At 44.3% G+C, this 21,719-nt stretch overlaps 1 protein-coding gene across 1 annotated transcript in view; it reads right to left on the bottom strand.

The window, feature by feature from the left end:
• Nucleotides 1-18,005, bottom strand: part of LOC146333665 (vomeronasal type-2 receptor 26-like) — a 32,727-nt gene extending 14,722 nt beyond the window's left edge. Inside the window, exons 1-7 of the mRNA XM_084825666.1 lie at nt 17,974-18,005; nt 17,689-17,767; nt 12,669-12,713; nt 8,217-8,366; nt 4,854-5,110; nt 4,583-4,747; nt 1,473-1,764 (exon numbers count right to left, since the gene is read on the bottom strand). Coding sequence (XP_084681792.1) covers nt 1,473-1,764; nt 4,583-4,747; nt 4,854-5,110; nt 8,217-8,366; nt 12,669-12,713; nt 17,689-17,767; nt 17,974-18,005 — 1,020 coding nt within the window. The remainder of the gene's footprint in view (nt 1-1,472; nt 1,765-4,582; nt 4,748-4,853; nt 5,111-8,216; nt 8,367-12,668; nt 12,714-17,688; nt 17,768-17,973) is intronic.
• Between the last annotated feature and the right edge of the window lie 3,714 nt (nt 18,006-21,719).

Here is a 21,719-nt window from a genome sequence, read left to right on the forward strand (position 1 = left end):
ATTCAGAGCCCTAAACGCCTTGAGGCCAGGTAATCTGAAGGAAAGCCTCTTCCCATGTATGCCTGCCCAGCCCCTAAGATCATCTTCAGGGGTCCTTTTCCGGGAGCCCCTGCCAAAGGAAGTGAGGTAGGTGGCTACCAGGAAGAGGGCCTTTTCTGCTGCTGCACCCGGCTGTGGAATGAGCTCCCCAGAGAGGTTCGCCTGGCGCCTATGTTGTTCTCCTTCCAGCACCAGGTAAAGACCTTTATATTCTCCTGGTATTTTAGCATTTTAGCCACCTAATCTTTAACTCTGGTGTTTTATATCTGTATTTTAAATATCTGCATTGCTGCTAGGTTTTATTCTGGTTGTACTGGCATATTGTGGTTTTAAGCTTTCATACTGTATATTGTTTTATGCTGCACTATGTGGTTGTAATTTTCGTGAACTGCCCAGAGAGCTTCAGCTATTGGGCAGCATAGAAATAAATAAATAAGTCTATTCCTGCAAAAACAGCCCAGAGTTTTGTGGCACTTCAAAGACTTGCCCATTTTTTATAGCACAAGCTTTTATGGACTCGTATCTTAGAGGCATGAGGTTTTACCCTGAAGGAAGATGTCCATTTTAAAATGAAGCACTGTGATGACTTCAAGGATCCCACCATGTGAGTCACCTCAATAGCCAAGACTGCCGGAAGGCAATCTCAACACAATCTCTAACCATTACAATGAATAGGCCTTTACGTACCGAATATATTCAAGAAACGTGACTCTTAGAAAGCAACCTGGAATACTTTGGGACTTTAGGCCACTCCACAAATACCTCCACAGTAAAATTGTGTCTGGACATGTGAAACACAGAACAGGACACAAAGTCAGTAGGGCTTCACTCAGGCACCTCTGAACCGCCCTAACTCCCAACACTTTCTGTTTGCATCCAAGGCAGATAGCTGAAAGCAAAGTTGTTTTATATGGAAATGTGTTCCAGTATATAGAACAATGATAGGTGTTATATTGTGTGTGTGTGTGTGTGGGGTGCTTCCCCCAAACCCCAGAGGCGTAGCTGTGTTAGCTGGCTGCAGTAAGGACAGGGAGCCTTGTAGCATTTATCTATCTATTTTATTTAAATATATATATTTAAATTTATTTATTTAGTCAAACTTCCCAGTAACAAATATTCTGTAGTCAGATTACAAATGGTTAAAAGAATGAAATACAAAACAAAACAACAAATAACACAGGTATAGTTATGATATATAAGAATAACCATCACATCTTACAACTAAGACTAACCTTTGAGCGTTTAAGATGTCACAAGATAATATTGTCCCAAAGTTCCTGGCTACCACCAAGTTTATTGTGCAGCAGTTTAGCCAAACTGGGTAAGCACAAGGTGGGGTGGTGGTGGGATGTTTTCAAAGACTACCCCCTGGCATCTCTGTGTCTTTCAGTTTTGCCTATGGTCCATATCTATCCCCAGATAAGTCCTCTTACCTGTGGAATCTTCAAGATGCCCATTAGGGATGCTATCTCCCTTGAGGATTGGGTGTTGAGATTTGCAATAATGGAGAGCAGCTTATCCTGCCTGTCACATTTATAATTTGGAACCATTCGCCCCCGTGTGCACAGCAGAAACAGGGTGTCCAAGAAGACCCTTCTTATGATGTCGCTGTGGTCATAGATGCGGAAGCCAAGCGTGACGTTGGGTAGGAGAGTTGGATCCGTCTTGAGCTCATTGATGGTGAACACCAAGGCTAGGAACTGCTGATAGTACCTGAGTATCCTCCTGCAATGAGAGTGACATTGGGAGTTTGGGGGTGGGTGGAGTTGGAAGCCCAACGGAATCAATGAAAGGTGGAGAGTAGTGATGGTCATCTGGTCTGAAGACATACAAAACCTTCTCAACTGAATCCGTCTTCAGTCCTCTATACTACAGCCATATTCAGTCCATAAGAACAAGGATTTACAGATTTAAATTCTTCTGTTGACACTTACACACACAGACAGAGTCTGACTAGGTGCATTTCACAAAAAAGCGCATAAAAGCTCTGCTGGATCATGGATCAAAGGTCCATCTAATTCAGCACATTTTTTCTCTCCTTATTCAATTGTTTTATTTATGTCCCAGGCTTCAAGCTACAAATCTTCCAAAGGCAGCATACAATTAAAACCAAAATACAATAACAAACACACAATAAAACCATATAAAAACACATACCAATTCACCAGTGTCCTTCCCACGGCACAGCTCCACCAGGCATAACATTGATCTCGTAAGCTAAGCGGGGTCAGCCCTGGTTCACACTTGGTATGGAGAACTGCCTGGGAATCAGGCTTCCTGCATTGAGCAAGGGGTTGGACTCGCTGGTCTTGTAGGCCCCTTCCAACCCTATGAGTCTATGTCTATGATCCAGCTTCCCCTTTGAATGTGTGTTAGAAGAACATAAGAATAGAAACACAAGAAGAGCCCTGCAGGATCAGACGAAGCTGGTTCCATCTAGCTCAGCAAGCTGTTTCCAGCTGTGGTCAGCCAAGATATTTTCTGGGTGCACCGCAAGAAGGAGATGAAGGTGACACCCCTCTTTTCTTCTCTCCCTACTCTCAGCAAGTCCTATTCAGTGGTGGACTGCCTCTAAACATGGAATCTCTGTTTAGCTATCATGGTTAATAACTCTTATAGACCTGTCCTGCAGGAATTAGTCTAATCTTTTTTCAAGCAAACCTAATCCAGCAGTCATCAGTATGTCTCCAAAGCCTCTCCATTCTGAAGCAAGATTTTGTCATTTTGATATGGGATTCAATCACAAGCTGGATACGCGTCAGCAGCGTGATCTGGCTGCAAATAAGGCAAATGCATTTTAGGTTGCATTGACAGAAGTATAGTTTCTAAGGGCTTCTTCACATAGAGCTTTTATCCTGCTATTGAGATTGCACACTCACAGAAGTTTGCGGGTCCTTTTCATGATGTTGTCAACCTCCGGGGCATATTTCCTGGTTATTCCCTCTCAAAAAGATCCAGAAACAACGTACTATTTCATTTTATTTCATTTATTATATTTCCATACCACCCCATAGCTGAAGCTCTCTGGGAAGTTCACAAAATTTAAAAACCATTAAGATAACATTATACAAAATATAAAAACCATTCACATAATGACACAAAACAACACACACAACAACATATACTGAAAACAATTTAAAACGATCAGCCAGAGACCAGTCAGAGACTCATTATACACTGCCAAATGCCTGAGAGAAGAGGGCAGTTTTAACCTGGTGATGAACAGATGACAATGTTGGTGCCTGGCGGGCCTCACCATAAATGGGGACCCACCACCGGAAAGGCCCTCTCCCTTGTTGCCACCCTCTGAGCTTCTCTTGGAGGAGGCTCCTGGAGGAGGGCCTTGGATGTGGAATGTAGCATATGGGTCGGTTCATGCCAGGAGAGGTGTTCTGCCAGGTACTGTGATCCCGAGCTGTGTAGGGATTTATAGGTCAAAACCAGCACTCTGAATTGGGCTCAGAAGCATATAGGCAGCCAGTGCAGGCGGGCCAGAGTTGGTCTTATATGTTCAGATCTTCTGGTCCTCGTTATCAGTCTGGCTGCCGCATTTTGCACAAGCTGCAGCTTCCGAACCGTCTTCAAAAGCAGCCCCACATAGAGTGAGCGCATTGCAATAATCTAATTTAATGATCTGTCAGTTTATTGTTGTGCCATTAAAACAGCCACGAGATGGCACAGTTTCATTGATCTCTGTGGAACCTTGACATTACAAACTTCCCTCTCAGCAATCACATGGGAGCCGCCTGGGAGCCCGCTATGAACGCGGGAAGGCGCTACAACGGGAGGACTGCGGATTTTTCTTTAGTGTAAAGACAGCCTAATCATGGGGAGTGATAGCTCCGCTCCACTCTGTGCTGGTCGGACCTCACCTTGAATACTGTGCCTAGTTGTGAACACCACACTTTAAGAAGGATTCATATAAATTAGAACAAGTTCAGGAAAGGGCAACACAGATGGTCAGGGGGCGAAAAACTACGTCCTACGAGGAAAGATTAAAAGGCTGGGTATGTTTAGCCTTGAGAAGAGAAGACTGGGGGGGATATGATAGCACTTTTCAAGTACCTACAGGATTATTGCACAGACGAGGGCCGCAACCTGTTCGCTATCATGCAAGACTGTAGGACATGAAATAAAGGGTGTATGTTACAGGGAGGCAGATTTAGCTGAACATCAGGAAAAACTTCTTAAGAGTCCGAGCAGTCAGACAATGGAACCAGCTGCTTAGGGAGCTGGTGGGTCCTCCATCACTGGAGGTATTTGAGCAGAGACTGGAAAGCTATCTGCCAGGAATCCTTTAAACCAGATTTCTGCACTGAGCAGGGGTTGAGCTTGTTGGATTAAATGCCCCTTTTCAGCTGTATGGCTCTATGGCTCTAAGAAGGTGGGGCGCTCTCCTCTGACTCTGAATTGCGAGAGGGGAGAATCCCCGGCCCCCCGGGACCCTGGCTCTCCTTATGCGTGAACGCCAGTCATGACGTTGCGTACACGAGATGCTCTCAGTCATTCCTCCTGGTGAACACGGTCCACGTGAAGTGCGCACCAGACCACTTTGGAGTCTGTCACGGGACCCCGAGGACGTGAGCCGGGACACCTGGCTGGTTCCTGGGTGATGGGGCGTCCTTTAACCTCCCAGGTGTCCCGGCTCACGTTCTCGGGGTCCCATGACAACGACAAGTGACTGAGGGTCATATACCAAACCAGGAAACTGCAAACATCAGCAACATCATTAATGCATATTCCTGGAAGTAGAGCTCTAATCTGAAAACAAAGCAGACAGACTTCTATACCAGACCCATCCTGTGTAAACTTACAAAAAGGAAAAATGATTCAGCCACGGGCCTTCCATGAAGTTTGGCGTTGGTGGTAAAAATGGCTTGTCACGGGGTAAATTCCCACCTACAATGAGGTCTCCTGGCCTGTAATAGTCTTCCTCGATTTGGAAAGGGCTGGTCAAGAGGCACGTGGACCTCAGCATTGTCTGGGTGACCTGAGGCAGGATCCAAAGCAGCAGCAGCAGTAGCAGCCAGATCACCATCAGCGCCCCTCCGAGGTCAGTGACCCACAGAACCTGAAAGAGAGCGGACTATACAGGCCCCAGCTGGGGAACGGGACCTTAGGAAATGATCAGACCCCAAGTGATCAGACACCACCCAGGCCCAGCCCCACATGAAACGGCTCACGTTGTGTTTATATTAAGCATGTTTTGTCCTGGATTTCTTTGTTATTCATCTGGTGGATGGAAATCTATGGGGACTCATCAAGAATTGCTGTCATTTTAATAATTCCAGGATAGAGAAACAGCCACAGCCCCGCAGTGCTGGGCTTCCTTTGCAGTTTGGAGTGATGTTTGCATCACTCTTTGCTCGCCTGCAGACCCGCTGGACTTGAATTTATTTGTCCAGTTCTGTCCTTCAGCCTGCTCTATGAAATAACTGCTCTGTCTGCAGATAAATGATCTTGCAGGGATCAAAGACCTGTTAGGATGGTCTATGCCCAAAGACCTATGGAATCCAAGGGATTTCTGAATGCTTTGGGGCAGTGTCCAGCTGGCATGGCAAGCACTCCCGCTGAGACCCTAGTCTCTCTGTTCTGCCTAAGCATCCTCTCTAGTGCTGGGCTCCCTTCACCACAGAGGAGAAAAAACATCTTTGCAACCGTTTCTGTATGTCCATAGGCCAGATGGGCTCAGGAATTTGACTGTGGTTGTCAGGTTTCTGGCCTTGGGCTTGTGTGAAACTGAGGTTCTAAATCCAAGATGGAGTCAGTCCAGGCTTGTGCCAATGTTCAGTAGCCCAAACTGATGGCTGAAGAAAGGGAGGAGTTGGGTATGGCACAGTGGATGAAATAATAGAATCATAGAATGGTAGGGTTGGAAGGGGCCTATAAGGCCATCGAGTCCAACCCCCTGCTCAATGCAGGAATCCAAGTCACAGCATCCCCAGCAGATGGCTGTCCAGCCTCGTCTTGAATGCCTCCAGTATGGGAGAGCCCATCACCTCTCTAGGGAATCAGTTCCATTGCCATATTGCTTTAACAGTCAGGAGGTTTTTCCTGACGTTCAGCCGTAATCTGGCTTCCTGTCACTTGAGCCCATTATTCCGTGTCCTGCACTCTGGGATGATCGAGAAGAGATCCTGGCCTTCCTCTCTGTGACAGCCTTTCAAGTACTTGAAGAGCGCTATCCTATCTCCCCTCAGTCTTCTTTTCTCAAGGCTAAGCATGCCCAGTTCTTTCCATCTCTCCTCACAGGGCTTTGTTTCCAGTCCCCTGATCATCCTTGTTGGCCTCTTCTGAACCTGTCCAGCTTGTCTGCATCCTTCTTAAAGTGTGGTGCCCAGAACTGGACACGGTACTCCAGATGAGGCCTAACCAGTGCTGAGTAGAGGGGAACTAGTACTTCCCGGGATTTAGAAGCTATGCTTCTATTAATGCAGCCCAAAACAGCATTTGCCTTTTTTGCAGCCACAACACATTGTGGGTTTATATTCAGCTTCTGATCTACAACAATTCCAGGATCCTTCTCACTTGTAGTATTGTTGAGCCAAGTATCCCCCATCTTGTAACTGTGCATTTGGTTTCTTTTTCCTAGGTGCAGAACTTGGCATGTATCCCTATTAAATGTCATTCTGTTGTTTTCTGCCCAGTGCTCCAGCCAATTCGGTTGCACTTGGGAAGGAAATTCTCACCTTCTTCCCCCACTCTCCTCGTCTATGCAATCCTAGACACATTTGCTAGGGAATGTGTCTCCTTACTCGGGGCTTACTTCCAAGTAAACATGCATAGGATGGCATTGACTGCTCTTGCCAGATAATAATAATGAGTGAGCCCATTATTATTATTTTCATATTATTATTATTATTATTATCATCATCATCATCATCGTTGTTGTTATTATTATTATGCTACCTTGATGGTCCTGTTTCTGAGATTTCAAGAGATATTTATTTATAATAAATATATTTTGTTATTTGGATCAGAATCATAATAAATAAATAGGCTATATAATCTGAGAGTACCTGAGAGTAAGCTCCATTGAAGTCAGTGGGATTTACTTCTGAGTAGATCTGAGTACTTCTGTATAAGCATTGCAGTGTTAACTGTTGTTTTAATAGTTGGTATTATGATCATGTTGTGTTGCATGTTTATGATTATTATATTTTAGCCTTAGGAGGGTTTCTTGTCCTGAAAGGCACCTTAAAATGCTTAAACTAAATATATAAAGCAGCGGTCTTTGCACACGCACCTGCAATGAAGTCCGATTGAAGTTAGCGGGGCTTGTTTCTGAGTAGACATGCCTAGGACATTGCTGTATCCAAAGGTCTCATTCCGCAAACTCAAATAGCACTAGTGGGGCTCCAGTGAATATTTCCGTTGTGCAAGCGGTTGCCTGTTATGCTTGCGCAAGCAGTTATGCAACAACTAAAGCTTGTGACCATGGGTTACACCATGAGTTGCACAAGAGTTACGTGCAACTGGTCACACAAGAGTTATGCAAAACCACTTGCCCAACCGCACTTGTGCAAACATAACTTTAGTTAGATTCTTGTGCGTAGTTCAGAACCCAGTTTCCACTAGTGCAACATCATTTGTACTAACGGAATGGCACAGCTGGATACTGTTCAAAGACTCCCTAGGGAAAGGCCCCTTTTTAGCCATCCCATCCTGGATTAGTAGTAGGATGGCTGGGGTTCAAATTCCAACCCAGTCATTAAACTCCTTTGGTGAACTTGGGTCTGTCTTTCTCAGAGTCTAACCTACCTTGCTGTGTCATTAAGAGGACAAAATAGAGGGAGAGAACCATAAATGTTGCCTTGAGCTCCAAGGACGAAAAGAGGGGTATAAATATAGTAAATAAAGGCAGAAACCTGCCTATTGGGGGCTCCCCCCTCAGTGCAACAAAGAGGGTTAGAATTTGTTTTGTTTTGTTTTTTAGGGTGATTGAAAAGGGCAGTTCTCTGAAAACCTTTGCAGAATCAGGCTCGAAGCCACATTCATAAGCATGGCTCAATTGCAGGCATGTCACTTTTTTAATACAACAAAATTCCTTCCTAGTCAAGAAGAATTTCTGGGAGCTAGCAACCTTAGCTGCCCACAATAATAGAAGTCGACAGCTTTAATCAGCCTGTGTGAAGCCAAATAAGGCTCCTTTGGTGACCTGGCATGGTGGATCAAACCTTCCTTTTTGGCTGTGCCGGGGACGCTGCTGGGCCTGTAACTGGAAAGGACCCCCAATCTGTCTCTTTCTGGGACTCTTCCTCTAAACTTTTCACCTCCTTTGCACCTTTAGCGTTGCCTAGATTGCTGGATTTTGCGGAACTGTGATACTGGAACAACAGACAAAGGTTTATATTGAAAGCATGTGGACATCACTGGTGCAGTCTTTTCAAACATCAGGACTAGAAACTTGTTTGGGTTTTTTGTTTTACAAAAAGCAAGCTAAGATTCTGAAATCTACTGGAAACCCATATGCCAACACCACCTTAGATTCTGTCCTTTTTCTTTTTCTCTGTCCTTTTCTAGACTAGGAGTTGGGAGAACTGGCTTCATGTGTCTGCTCAGCCATGAGGTCAGTGGGGCTGCAACCCCCACACACTTAAGTTCAATAGTTTTTACTCTCACATATGTATGCCTAGAATTGCAGCACAAGTGGGGCTTCTTTCGGAGTAGGCATGCATAAGGAGACTGTGGGCCAGTCACCATCTTTCCTTTAACCTACCTCACAGGGTTGTTGTGAGGATATAAGAGATGATGCAGGCAGGAGGACAGGGAGAGTGAACTATGAAGGCTGCCTTGGAACTCCTCAGGAGGTCATAAAGGACACCAACGCAAGAGGCTTTTATCATGCACTCGTAGTGGGTCACTCACAGAAGTTTGCAGGTCCTTTCTGCGATGCCGTCAACCTCCAGGGCACATCCAGTGGTACTTCCCGGTTATTCCATGTTTAAAAGATCCAGAGATAATGAGTTATTTAAATATCCTGGATTTCCGCTCCTGTGTACACTCGTGGTTGTGCTATCAAACAGCCACTAAATGGAACATTGAAAATGTGAAACTTCCCCTCTCAGCAATTGCGTGGTCACTGTCAGGGAGCCCGTGGTAAATGCGGAAAGGCTCCATAACGGGAGGACTGCGGGTTTTTTCCTTTAATGTAGAGATGGCCAAGATGTGACAAGGAAGGGGAGGGAAAAAATAAAGATGAGACACCGAGTAACAATGTCCACTGTTGCTCAATGCCTCCATCTTGAAGTAAAGAATTAGGAATGTTGTCCAATGGCACTGGAATAGGAACAAGGGGGAGTGCAGCTCCAGGACTTCTTTTCAGAGCAAGAGCAACACCCTTATACATAGTTCATACATAGTTAAACATTAGTGCATAGTTAAACTATGGAATTTGCTACCACAAGATGTAGCGATGGCCACCAATTCGGAGGGCCTCAAAAGGACAAATTCCTGGAGGAGAAGGCTATAAATGACTACTAGTCCCGATGGCTATGTGCTACCTCCAAGATCAGAGGCAGTGAGCCTATGTGCACCAGTTGCTGGGGAACATGGGCAGGAGGGTGCTGTTGCGCTCATGCCCTGCTTGTGGATTCCCAGTCGAGAGCTGGTTGGCCACTGTGTGAACAGAATGCTGGACTAGATGGACCCTTGGTCTGATCCAGCAGGGCTCTTCTGATGTTCTTATGACTAACAGCCCTTCTCTCAGGCTGAGCATTTGCTTCCAGGATCAGACCACTGAAAATCTAACAAGGCAGTTCAGTAGAGGCTGGGGGCTCCGATTTCAGTGGGGCTGTAAATCCATTCTGGGTTTCAGTCAGAACCACCCAGAACTGTAAAGGAGCAATGCAAAGTGCTGAACCCTATCCCCAAAATGGCTGGTTAGAGGCATATAAAATGATGCATGGTGTTGAGAATGGGTGACATTTTTCTTCCTCCCTCATAATACTAGAACCCAGTGGGGTCACCCCATGAAGCTGGTTGGTGGGAGATTCAGGACAGATCAAAGGAGGGACTTCTTCACACAGCGCAGAGTTGAACTAAGGAATTCGCTACAGGATGTAGTGACGGCCACCAACTTGGATGGCTTTGAAAGGGGGTTGGACAAACTCCTGGAGGAGAAGGCCAGCAATGGCTCCTATTCCTGATGGCTCTGTGCCACCTCCAGGACCAGAGGCAGTGAGCTTGTGCACCCCAGTTGCTGGGGAACATGGGCGGGAGGGTGCTGTTGCGCTCATGTCCTGCTTGTGGGCTCCTGGTTGACAGCTGGTTGGCCAGTGTGTGAACAGAATGCTGGATTAGGTGGACCCTTGGTCTGATCCAGCAGGGCTCTTCTGATGTTCTTGTTCTTATGACCTCATCTGGCAGAGCACATGGAGAGATTGTCCTTGTGTGAACAAGTGAACAAGGAGATAATGACACAGTCCACCTTCAACGTTGCTTGAGAAAGTTTAGTATAGAGGACGTCAAAGAACGAGGAAGATAATCACCCAAGCGGCCAGATACTTTTTTCATTTCCTTTGACAGCGTTCCTACTTCACGTGAGCAGTTTAAACGGGAACATCTCTTTGCAAATGGGTTGCATTTCTCATGAAAAGCTAAAGGTTGCTTGTGGGCTGGCTGAAGGTCTTTTGTTAAAGCTAGATATGTTTTTACGGGTCTAAATCTATGCTGTCGGAAGCCAGCCCCGCTGAGTTCAACGGAGTTTACAGGCAGGATTACAGTCCTGTCTGTAATCCTGTAATGTTACAGGATTACAGTCATGCTGATCTGAATAAACTGGATATTGTGCTATGTGCTGTTGCAGTTGCTGTGTGTGCTTTGCTCCCATGCGTCAAAATTTACCACTTCACCACAGACGCCACCAAAATTCAGAATTAGGTGGTCCATGTGTCCATTAAATAATTCTTAAATGTTAAAATGTGTAACACGTCTGGACTTCGATATAGTGAATGGATGTTGTATTCTTAGTTTGGCTTAGTCTTTGGATATCTCTGTGAGAGACTGATTTGTGTTTCATAGAATCATAGTAGAGTAGGGTTGGAAGGGGCCTGCAAGACCATCGAGTCCAACCCCCTGCTCAATGCAGGGATCCAAGTCAGAGCATCCCTGACAGATGGCTGTCCAGCCTCATCTTGAATGCCTCCGGTGGAGAGAGCCGACCACCTCCTCAGGCAATGGGTTCCATAGTGGTATTGCTCTAACAGTCAGGATGTTTTTCCTGATGTTCAGCTGGAATCTGGCTTACTTGATCAAAAAATGAGATCAGATTCATCTGGCAGGACTTGTTCTTGACAAATCCATGTTGGCTTCGAGTAATCACTGCATTGTTTTCAAGGTGCTTCCAGATGGATTGCTTTATCATGTGCTCCAGAATTTTCCCAGGGATTGATGTCAGACTGACTGGTCTGTAGTTCCCAGGTTCCTCCTTTTTACCCTTTTTGAAGATAGGGACAACATTAGTCCTCCTCCAGTTTGGGTGTGTGTGTGTGTGTGTGTGTGTATCCAGATTTAGGTGCGTGCAATTGGACTTACAAAAGCAAACTTCCTTTCCTCCTCCATCCCATGGCAGTCTCTTCACCTCCCCGAACATGCTGCACAGAAGTTCAAGGGACCCCATTGAATGGGGTGAGCTGTGGAGTGGAGCCCTTTTGTTTATTTAGGGCAGATCCTGGATTCAACACATAGGTTTTAAAACAACAACGACAACACATTTTTAAAGAGACACAGAATGCCATCTCAAAGCATGGCCCCTCCATTGAGATTTACCACGAAACATATTAATGAATGAAATAATCAATTACATATTTTTCTCCCGCACCTGAAGACGAATCTGTGTAACCTGAAAGCTTGCTCGCACTCCCTGCTCACAAATACATCCCTCCTTAATACACCAAGGCAGCATCACTGTTGACAGCGTTTTTTAAGGCTGATTCTAAAAGGGGTGCCTCTTTTTCCACACAATTCTTTGTCTTTCTTCTCTCTCTCTCTCTCTCTCTCTGTGTGTGTGTGTGTTTAAATGGTTAAAGGGTCACATTACAATAGAGGAAAGGGAGAACAGCTGCATTCAAAGCTATTCCCAACCACCAACTAAAATAAAAAATCCCATTTCCTCCTCTGAACAGTGAATAATTTTGAAGTGTCCTAGTCTTAGGAGGACGGGGTGGCTGGAAAGTCTTTCCCCATTAGCATTTGGATACTCACCCGGAACTGTCATCTCCTTCCCTTGTAACAAAAGGATCTGGGAACAAAAGGCAAACTTTTTCCTCAGTTTACTCCCCCCACCAACTCTCACCCAGAGCCCTTTGGTATTAATCCAAACACCAGAGCTGTCAGACAGCTAGGGCTGGAGGTGTGTGTGTGTGTGTGTGTGTGTGTAGGGTATGGATGGGCAGGCTGAAGTGTAAGCTTAATTTTTTCAGGCGGGGAATGGTGGTGAGGCGAAACCAAGCCTTGGGGTTTTGCTTCTCTTTGCTTAGAGGAGGCTGGTGGCTCCTGTGTCACTGGGGTAGTGAATCCGCTCCGAATTTCACCCAGAATCAGGCAGAACTCTAAAGGAGCTATCCAAGGTGAGGAACCACCTTGGATAGCTCCTTCAGATTTCTGACTGAAACCCGGAGCGGACTCACCACCCTGCCGACATTGCAGCCAGCAGGCTCCACGGCGTTTGCCCTCTGCAAAAGAAAATAAAAGAAAAGGAATGGGGGAAAGAAAACACAATCTTGGTTTCTTGGGCCTTGCTGCATTGGCTTTCATGGGTCACTACATAGCCTTTGTCCAACTGCTTTTCTCAGCCCCTGCCCCCCAAGCAGCTCATTGCCTCCTTTCTTTCACCTCTCCCTCTTCCAGGGAGGGAGGAACTGTCCACTTCTACAAAGAGCAGAATGAGGGAAGGGTGAGTAGCAGGGGAAACAAATTACACTTTTCAAGAGAGAAAATATTGGGGTACAATCAGGGTTGTTGACTCTCCCTCCAACCAACCCCCCCCCCCCAGCCTGGACATTTAAAAGGAATGTTTTGCTTTGAGGTCACTTTATACAAAACCAAGAAGGATGACTTAAAAAAGAAAAGAAAAGCTGTAAATCTTAAGTCAGGCTTAGGCAGTTTTGTGGGATCAACTTGTTTTTACAAGAAGACCAAGGACCATGGAATCATATAGCCCCTGCTTGGCACACAGAAAGTCCCAGGTTCTATCCCCAGCATCTCCAGGTTGGGCTGGAAAAAACCCTGCCTGAAACCCCAGAGAGCGGCTGCCAGTCAGTGTTGACAATACTGGGGCAGATGGACAATGGACTGACTCAGGTTCCGATGTTTCTAGATTTAAAATGGTGGCTCAGGAGGGGAGGAGCAGGTTGAATGTGCTTGATGGCTTCACGCCCCTCATTTTCACCATATCTTTGTTTCTCTTTCTCTCCCTCTTCTCAAGGCTTGTTCTTCATCTTCTGTCTAGGATTCAGCCACCACTGCCTCCATATTTCAAGGTTGGTGGACTGCACCCTACAGATTCAAACAGACTCTGCTTCCAAACAAACTTACAAGTTTTATGTCAACAAAGAGTCCTATACAGAGCTCTCTCAGGCTGTGGTCACTCTCTCCTCAAGCCAGAAGCAATGTCCTTAACTACTTCCTGGTTTCTCCTAGGAAGCATAACCCACTTGGTCTGAATCCAGCAGCTCTTTCATATTGTTGCACAGACACAATTTTGGGGGAGGCAAAAACCAACATTTTTTCTTAGAATTCCAGGCCATGTGTTGTTCACCCCTACTTTTGAGATCCTCATCTACTTTTTGCCTTTATTAGGCTATTTTTGCATTAGGCTCCACTTCTGAACCAACCTACTCATCTCTAAACTGCATTGTGGGATGCCCAATGCCCAGGTGCTGAAGTTTTTAATGAATTTATTTCAAGAACTGCCAAGCTTAGGTACCACAAAAGTCCAGCATATTGTCAGTTATTTAGTTCATTATTGTATTTTGGGATGGGGAATAACCTCTTGAAAACTCAGGTTCACAGGTTTGGGGTACTCCTGCATCCAGCACTGCTCCTGAATGCAACTCCCCTTTTGTAACAAGTTCACTGACTTCTAGTTGGTTGTTGGCCCCTGGTTCTTACCGTCAAAGCCCTAAATGGCTTACAGCCAGGACAGGTAAAAGTACAGTCTCCACCAGGGCTCATAGGGCCTCATCCCCAAATCTATTTTCCAGGGCCTCGGATATATCCCCGCAAACCTTGAGTGTCCATTGATGCATTATTATTTTTTAGCTTAATTGCCACACCAGGGCGATTTTCAAGGGGGCTTGCACCTGGAGAAGGTTAAGCTAAGCCTCTCCTCCCTACATGCTGCAACAACCCCCCCTCTAAATCCCACCTACATGGCAATGAAGTGTAGAACTAAACTTCCACTGGTGTTAGTGGAAGTTTTTCTTCTAAGCTTAATTGGATAAGGTGGAGACAAATTTCTTCCAGGTGGGAAGGAGAGAAAAGTGGAAGGGTGGGGAAAAGTGGAAGAAAGGACAGCAAGTGATTGCAAATTATTTGTAATTGAAAAGGAACTACTGTTTTGGAATGATTTAGGGTGGGTGCAAATTAACTGGAGGTGATTTGCATGAGAAATCGATTGTCTGGCTTTCCCTTCTGTGCAATTTAAATAAATTATAGTCACTGGAGTGGAGGTGGAATGGAAGGCCCTGCTTGGGCCACTAACAACTTATAGTGGGGGTGGGGGCATGGCAGGAACCCTGAGCAGGAGTACTCCTGCTAGGAGGGGAAGATACACTGCAACACTTTGTTGCAGGTCTCAGTCATGTGATGTTAACTCAAGTGGAATGCGGAAGGATTGCCAAAGCCTTATGGCTCAGAGCCCATAATGCTAGTTAGGCTGTGGCATAAGGCCAAGTATCTATTAAATCAGTCTTCCGTAACCTGGTGCTCTTCAGATGTCTTGGACTACAATTCCCACCAGCCCCATGCATCATATCCAATTGGAGCTGATTGGAGCTGCAGTCTAAAACATCTGGAGGGCCCCAGGTTGGGGGAATTGCATGAAATAAGAATGGGTTGGAAGATACAGTGACTTTCTCCACCTGCTGGTAGAGCTGGGATTTGAACCAGAGCCAGAATTCTGAAAGGGCCCCTCATATGTATGGGTGTGTGTGTGTGTGTGTGGGCAGGGTGGGTGGGATGCTTCATAGGCCTCAAGAAATGTTCTGAAAGTTATTCCTAATACAAAAAGTTTTTTTTTTACAAAATTCTGAAACCCAAGCCCATCAGGGTGGGGAGGGCATGTGTGGAGGGGGGTGGAATGCACTGCCCCCCCCCCCACAAACACCTGATGAAGTAAATTAATCCATCCTTCAGAGACATCTTGCTGGCAAAAGTCGTACAAGTGAAGCATAAAAGGATGTCGTCACCATTTGCGGGAACACCACTGCATGGTATGTGGGAGATTTGATTAGCCCGGAGAGGGGAGACTGGCTTCCTTAATCTTCCTCAGGTGTGACTGGTTGCATTCCCACAGCAAAAGGGCACCTTTTATAAATAAGTGGGGCTGGGGGGTGGGGCTGGGCTCTTATGAGGAAACGCAGGCCAGCAACGTTGACTAGAACAGCGAGGAGAGAGTGAGCGAGTGCAAAACAAACAAAATTTGCAACCCCCCTTTTGTTCTGGGTTTGGGAGCTGGACAGCCTTTCTTTTCTAGGAGTACAAACAGCATAAAATCATATACTTGGCTTGCTCATTTTCCAATACTGGTTATTAAAATTGTTTGGCTACTTCCAGAGAGGATGAACCTCTCAATTTCAGTTTCTTGTTTCTTCAGACTTGAGTTCGTCCATCCCATTTCTGCATCAGTTTGTGATTTTAAAAAAATAAAAGTCCACATGAAAAATTGTATGCATTTTCTTGCACATTTTTCCTAATAGGTATATTTTTGTATGCAATTTTGCCGTGTGTGTATCCATGTCTATATATGTGGGGCATATGAAATGTGTCAGTTGTAATATTTACTGGCTAGACTGGTAAAATAATCGATGCAGGCAACGCTTTTTATTTTTTCCAACTCCTCTAAAAATTTCAAGGAAAAATTAGATGCATTTCTTGCTAAATCCACAGAGTGGCATTGTTTCTATTTCTGGCTTGGTAAACCAGGAAAGAAAGCTGGAATCAGTAGCATTTTTAGTTTGCAAGGATAAACACAGCAGTCCTGTGAGACCACTGAAGGCTGCCGCCAGCTGGCAAAACTGTGTGTTGTGCTTCTCATGTGAACTAGACACCATTACATATACTGAAGGGAGATCCCCCCACTTCCCTTGTGGGATTGGCTTGGAAATGAACCAAGGATCAGAAATAGTTTTGATTATTTCCTTAGCCATTCCAACATTTGTAAAATAAGCTCTCCTGCCATCTCCCCAAACCCCAAAACTGCCACCCTGAAAGTTGTAAAATATGGAAGTGAACAGGCTAAGACCTAACATTGTCACCTTTCAAAGCAGCTCACCAACATTTGAGAGTTAATGCTCTACATGTATATTATCCTTTTCTCTTTGGCCATAGCTCAGGTCGCACTAAATCGCTTCTACTGACAAGTACAGAATTTGTTGTGTTTTCTTCGATATTCACATTGGCTCAGCTCTTCATCCATAATTTTTTAAAAATCATGATTCCAACCTCGATTGATTTGACATCAGACCTGAAGCTTGTTTGGGCGGGATGCTCCATGGGGCAAGTGGTTGGTCATTCTTGTAACCATCGGAGCAGAATGTCTCAATGCCAAACAAATTGCTCATTTTCCTATAGTGTCTTCCGCAACTTGTTTTCCAGCTGCCGCAGACACGCACTTCCTGAGGGACATAACCTGAAGAAAACAATAGTCATTTTTTTTAATTGATTTATTTATTTGCTCATGCAGAAGGCACTGCAGCTGACAGGTTTGGGTTTTTCTTCCTAGCAGAATACTGAACATGTGTCTGGTACAGGGGGTCATCAAAGAAGAAGAAGAAGAAGAAGAAGAAGAAGAAGAAAGAGCTTTGTACCTTTTCAGACTCTGGTCTTATGAAATAATTTGCTGAAGTTTAAACAGAGAGCAATCAAAGGGCTGTTGTATGCTTAGGTGTACAATAAGCTACAGAATGGATATTTCCAGCTCCTTCTTTGTGGGCTGAACTGGTCTCCACAAAAAGAGAGATATGTGTAATTTTTAATAGACTTCAGTAGTTATTGCTCAGTCCAGATGCAGTTAGCTGTGCACTATGTCCAGAAGATCAACACTCAAACAGGAACCAACACCAGTGTATCTCCAATATTATCTTCCTTTTGTATCAAGGAACACCAGGATTTGTTTTAGCTTCTTTTCTGCTGGCAACCATCATTAAATATTGCAACTTCCAATTGTCAAAGCTAACAACCAAGACTTTCCCCAGATCCTTCTCGTCTCCCTCGTGCTCTGCTTCCTTTGCTCTTTCTTGTTCATCGGCCAACTCATGAAGTTCACTTGTCTTCTGCCACTAAATGCTTTCAGCAGCATCTTCTCTGTTGCCATTTCTTCCATGTTGGTGAAAACTTCACAGTGGTTCTGGCCTTCATGGCCATCAAGCCAGGAAACATGGCAAGAAAACTCTTGGGGAGACAAATGACAAACTCCATTCTCCTGACCTGCCCCCTCATCCAAGTTGTGATCTGTCCTGTCTTGCTGGTGACCTCTCCCCCATTCTCAAACATGGATTTCCATTCCCTGGCCAGAGAGATTGCAGTGGAATGTAATGAAGGCTCCGTCACTGTGCTTCACACTGTCTGGGCTACATGGGTTTTCTGGCCCTTGTCACCTTCATGGTGACTTTCCTAGCAAGGAAATTGCCTGACAGCTTTAATGAAGCCCAGTTTATCACCTTCAGCATGCTGGTGTTTGGCAGCATTTGGGTCTCCTTTGTGCCCACCTACCTGAGCACCAAGGCGAAGTCCAGGGTGGCCATGGAGGTCTTAGACATAGACATAGAATCATAGGGTTGGAAGGGGCCTACAAGACCATCGAGTCCAACCCCCTGCTCAATGCAGGAAGCCTGATTCCCAGTCGGTCTCCCATCCAAGTACTAACCAGGGCTGACCCTGCTTAGCTTCCAAGATCAGATGAAATCAGGGGCATCCATGCACTTCTTCATCTTGGCATCTTTCTCCCCAAAGGCTACATTATTGTGTTGAGATCCATTCTCAGCTGCAGAGATCACCTCATAAAGAAAAAGAATCCAGGAATCCAATGCTTTGGAGAATTCCCTGCTAATTCAGTTTCTATTCAATCTCAATTTCCCTCATATTTATCTATATGGGAGTTATGTGATCCAATTTTAAAATAAAACTAGCCAGTGAAGTCTCTTATTACTATACATGTATTTTTTGCCTGATACATTTACCTTAGGCTAAGCTGTTCCAAAAGTCCAGAGAGGGACATCTTGTTAAGTGTTTTAATGTTTGCATTGAAGGTTATGAAAGAGATAAAAATAGCCACAAATTTCAGAGGAATGCAGTGGCCTAGATATTTGGTCAATTATGCTGGTTGACAATATAGATTGTAAGACTGTTGGCAGCTCCTGTCTTCCATTTTAACATAATTAAACACCTAGGAAAGGATATATGCCACATCAAATGTAGTTTGGGCCTGCAACATTCAGAAATACATTCAAGAATATAAAGTAGGATGTTTATTGGATTTGGTTGACACCTGATGCTTTGGAATTGGGCCTCTTCTAACCATTTCTGGTTCTTCCCTAGATGAGATGGGTTTCCCTCCGAACTGACCAGTACTGAAGCTGCTTTATCTTGATGTCGGGTGTAGTGATTGTAGTAATTTAGAGACATTTCCTTACAAGAAACATTGGGATGGGAATTTGGAGATGATCCTTGGAGAGTGGGGTGAGGGGGTGGAGCCAGGACTGGCTGAGGATGCTCGAGCAAAGAACTATTCATTGTTGTAACTCTATTTAATAAAACCACTATGTTACCTTCTTAAGATAGGGGCCCAAACTTATTACAACAGGGTTCCACTTATGACCTGGACCCGCTGAGCAATTCCTTGAGGATCTCTTGCCTCCTTAAGAGTCCCACCTTCCTTCTTTTAAACTTCCCCTTCCCAGTAACATGGGTTTTTTTTAGGTTGCAGTCATGGGGAGACTGACACTCTAGGCACAGGGTTTAACCACAACGGTTTGCTGGTAAATGTAAAGCTAGTAGATCACAATTAAAAGTATTTACACAATAGAGCGGAGTGATATGAAAGAAAAAAAAAGTTGCAGAACTCAAGTTCCTTTACCCTAGCTTCTCAAGTTCCTTTACCTACCTTAGACTTTTCTAGGTTGCTTCTTCCTGCTCACTCTTCAGACTCTGCTCTAACTTCAGGCTCTGGCTGTCTCTGCTCTCACTGTCTCTCTCGCTTTCTTTATATACCCTCCTCCCTCAATACCGAAAGTACTGCTTCCAACCTGAAGAAATGAAACTTAACTGAGGAAATGAAACTGAAACCTAAGCAGGATAATAAAACTACTCCTTTCAGGATTACCCCCTCCCAACAGAAAATTACAGGCCTCTAAGCCTGACCTTTTCCCCATTGCCTCTGTAGGCCTCAAACCTTCACAGTGTTTTAAAAACAAAATATTCCTTTTTTTAAACATCTATTTTTATTTTATTTTTATAAATGAAATAAACAATACCAACAACATAATCAGAATCTTCAGTTTCCAACAATACAGTATTCTGAGGGGAAAAAGGGGGAGGATAGCAAAAGAAGGAGGGGGGGGAAAGGATTATATCTAAAAGCAAACCAAATATCCAAATATAAATCCAATTGCAGATTATACCTATACAGCATTCTTCCAAACATTGCAGGTATTATTAGATCTTCAATCCGCTGCACCACAAATGATGAACCTTATCTTTCAGTGTCATAACCTCAGTCTTATAGCAAAGGAATGGGAGCAAACAATCCATTTCCATTGGCCATATGTTACCATTCAATTATCACATATTAATAAACATTAAAGGTTTAGCCAGCAAGGAATAATCCCATAATGATGTTAACAACAACAATAAAAAGATAAAAAAATAAAATACACAAGCAAACCATTTGTATATTTTAAGTAATATCATATCTAACAATATATTTATATGTGTACACACACATATACACACAAACAGGCATTTTATTACAATACAACTTAAAAAAGGAGAAAGAAAATAGAAATATGCAAACATTTACTCTGGCATACTGCCTAGACATCTTATCAACTATAACACCCAAGCAGCGCTTCAAAAGAACTGTAAAGATGGCTCAGTTCCAACTCAGGAGGCTAAGAGAGTTGGTTCCCTGAATTTAATTTTAATACCAGTGAGGAATGTCTCTGCAGCATCAGGATTTAAAAACCTTTTCATCTGGCCTTCCAAAAGAATGCAAAATGTAGCTGGATATTTAATATGATATTGCAGGTTAATTTGCTTTGCCAAACTTCTTGCCTTGGTAAATTGCCTTCTTCTGTCAGTGATTTCTTTAGTATAATCAGGAAAGAGCATAATCTTGTCATCTGCTGGTCCTCACTGAAGCTCACCTTGTTCTCTTGCCAGACGCATAAGATAATTTTTTGTAGACTTGTGAAAATTGAACAATAACAGTCCCAGAAATCCCTTTAGTGCCACGTATTGAACCAGGAACACGATATCCATGCTCAATATCAAGCAGAAAATCAGATGGTAAAACCAATAGCTCATGCAAAAGTTTATTGATAAATTCAGCCAAACATATATCAGTAGCCATGTCTTTAATACCAAGGATACGAAGATTCGCTGTATGTGTGAAGGCCTCCAGTTGAGAAATTCGAACAGACAAAATATTATGAGAAGCTTCCATGGCAGTTTCATGAGCAGTAACCTGATCTTTGATGGCATTAACCTTCGATTCCATCTTTTGAAAAAAGATAATAATTAAGTCCACAGCCCCTTGAAGGGCAATGATTGAGTCCTGAATTGTTTCAAGTTTCTTTGACTGCTCTGGTAGCTGAGAAGACATAGTTTTTATCCAAGCAGGCAACTCCTCTTCATCTCCGGCATTTCTAGAAACCTTTGCTGAGGGAGCAATGGGGGGGGGGGGCGGTTAGGTGGCTTTCCCAAACCTTTCTTTTTTTCCTTTGGTACTGCCATCCTCCACTTTCAAAAGCACAACAAGCAAGTATGATTGCAGAAACAGAAAAACAAACACTTAAGCAGACTTAATTGCAAGTCCTCAGATATTGCTGGTGGTTTAAATTCAGAAATTTTATTTGGAGCCGTCTGTCCTTATGTCTCCTAATTGCTTAGGAGTTTCAAACAGCGTTCAGTAGATGATACTCCAGCATCTAACCTTAGATTCCAGCCCCTCTGTTTCTCTGCAGAAACAGCTGTTCTTCCAAGATTTCATCCAGATGGTACTGTAAGCTTCCCCTTTTAATTCCAGGTGAAGATAAAAAAGTTTCTCAACCTTTTCATAGCTGTTTGAGATAAGCAACCTGCAGCGCTCCGCAAGTCACTGCCAGGACAACATGGCTCCGACCGTTCTAAACCAAAATATTCCTGAGGTGCACACCCCTAGTATGCCTTAGTATGCATGCCAAGTGTCTAGGTTTCCTGGTCTTGGAGTTATAGTGGTGATGGATGGATGGGCACACATC

Source organism: Heloderma suspectum, chromosome Z (assembly GCF_057233095.1).
Source record: "Heloderma suspectum isolate Gila_16-S chromosome Z, 16-S_ref, whole genome shotgun sequence".
Taxonomy (NCBI): Eukaryota; Metazoa; Chordata; class Lepidosauria; order Squamata; family Helodermatidae; genus Heloderma; species Heloderma suspectum.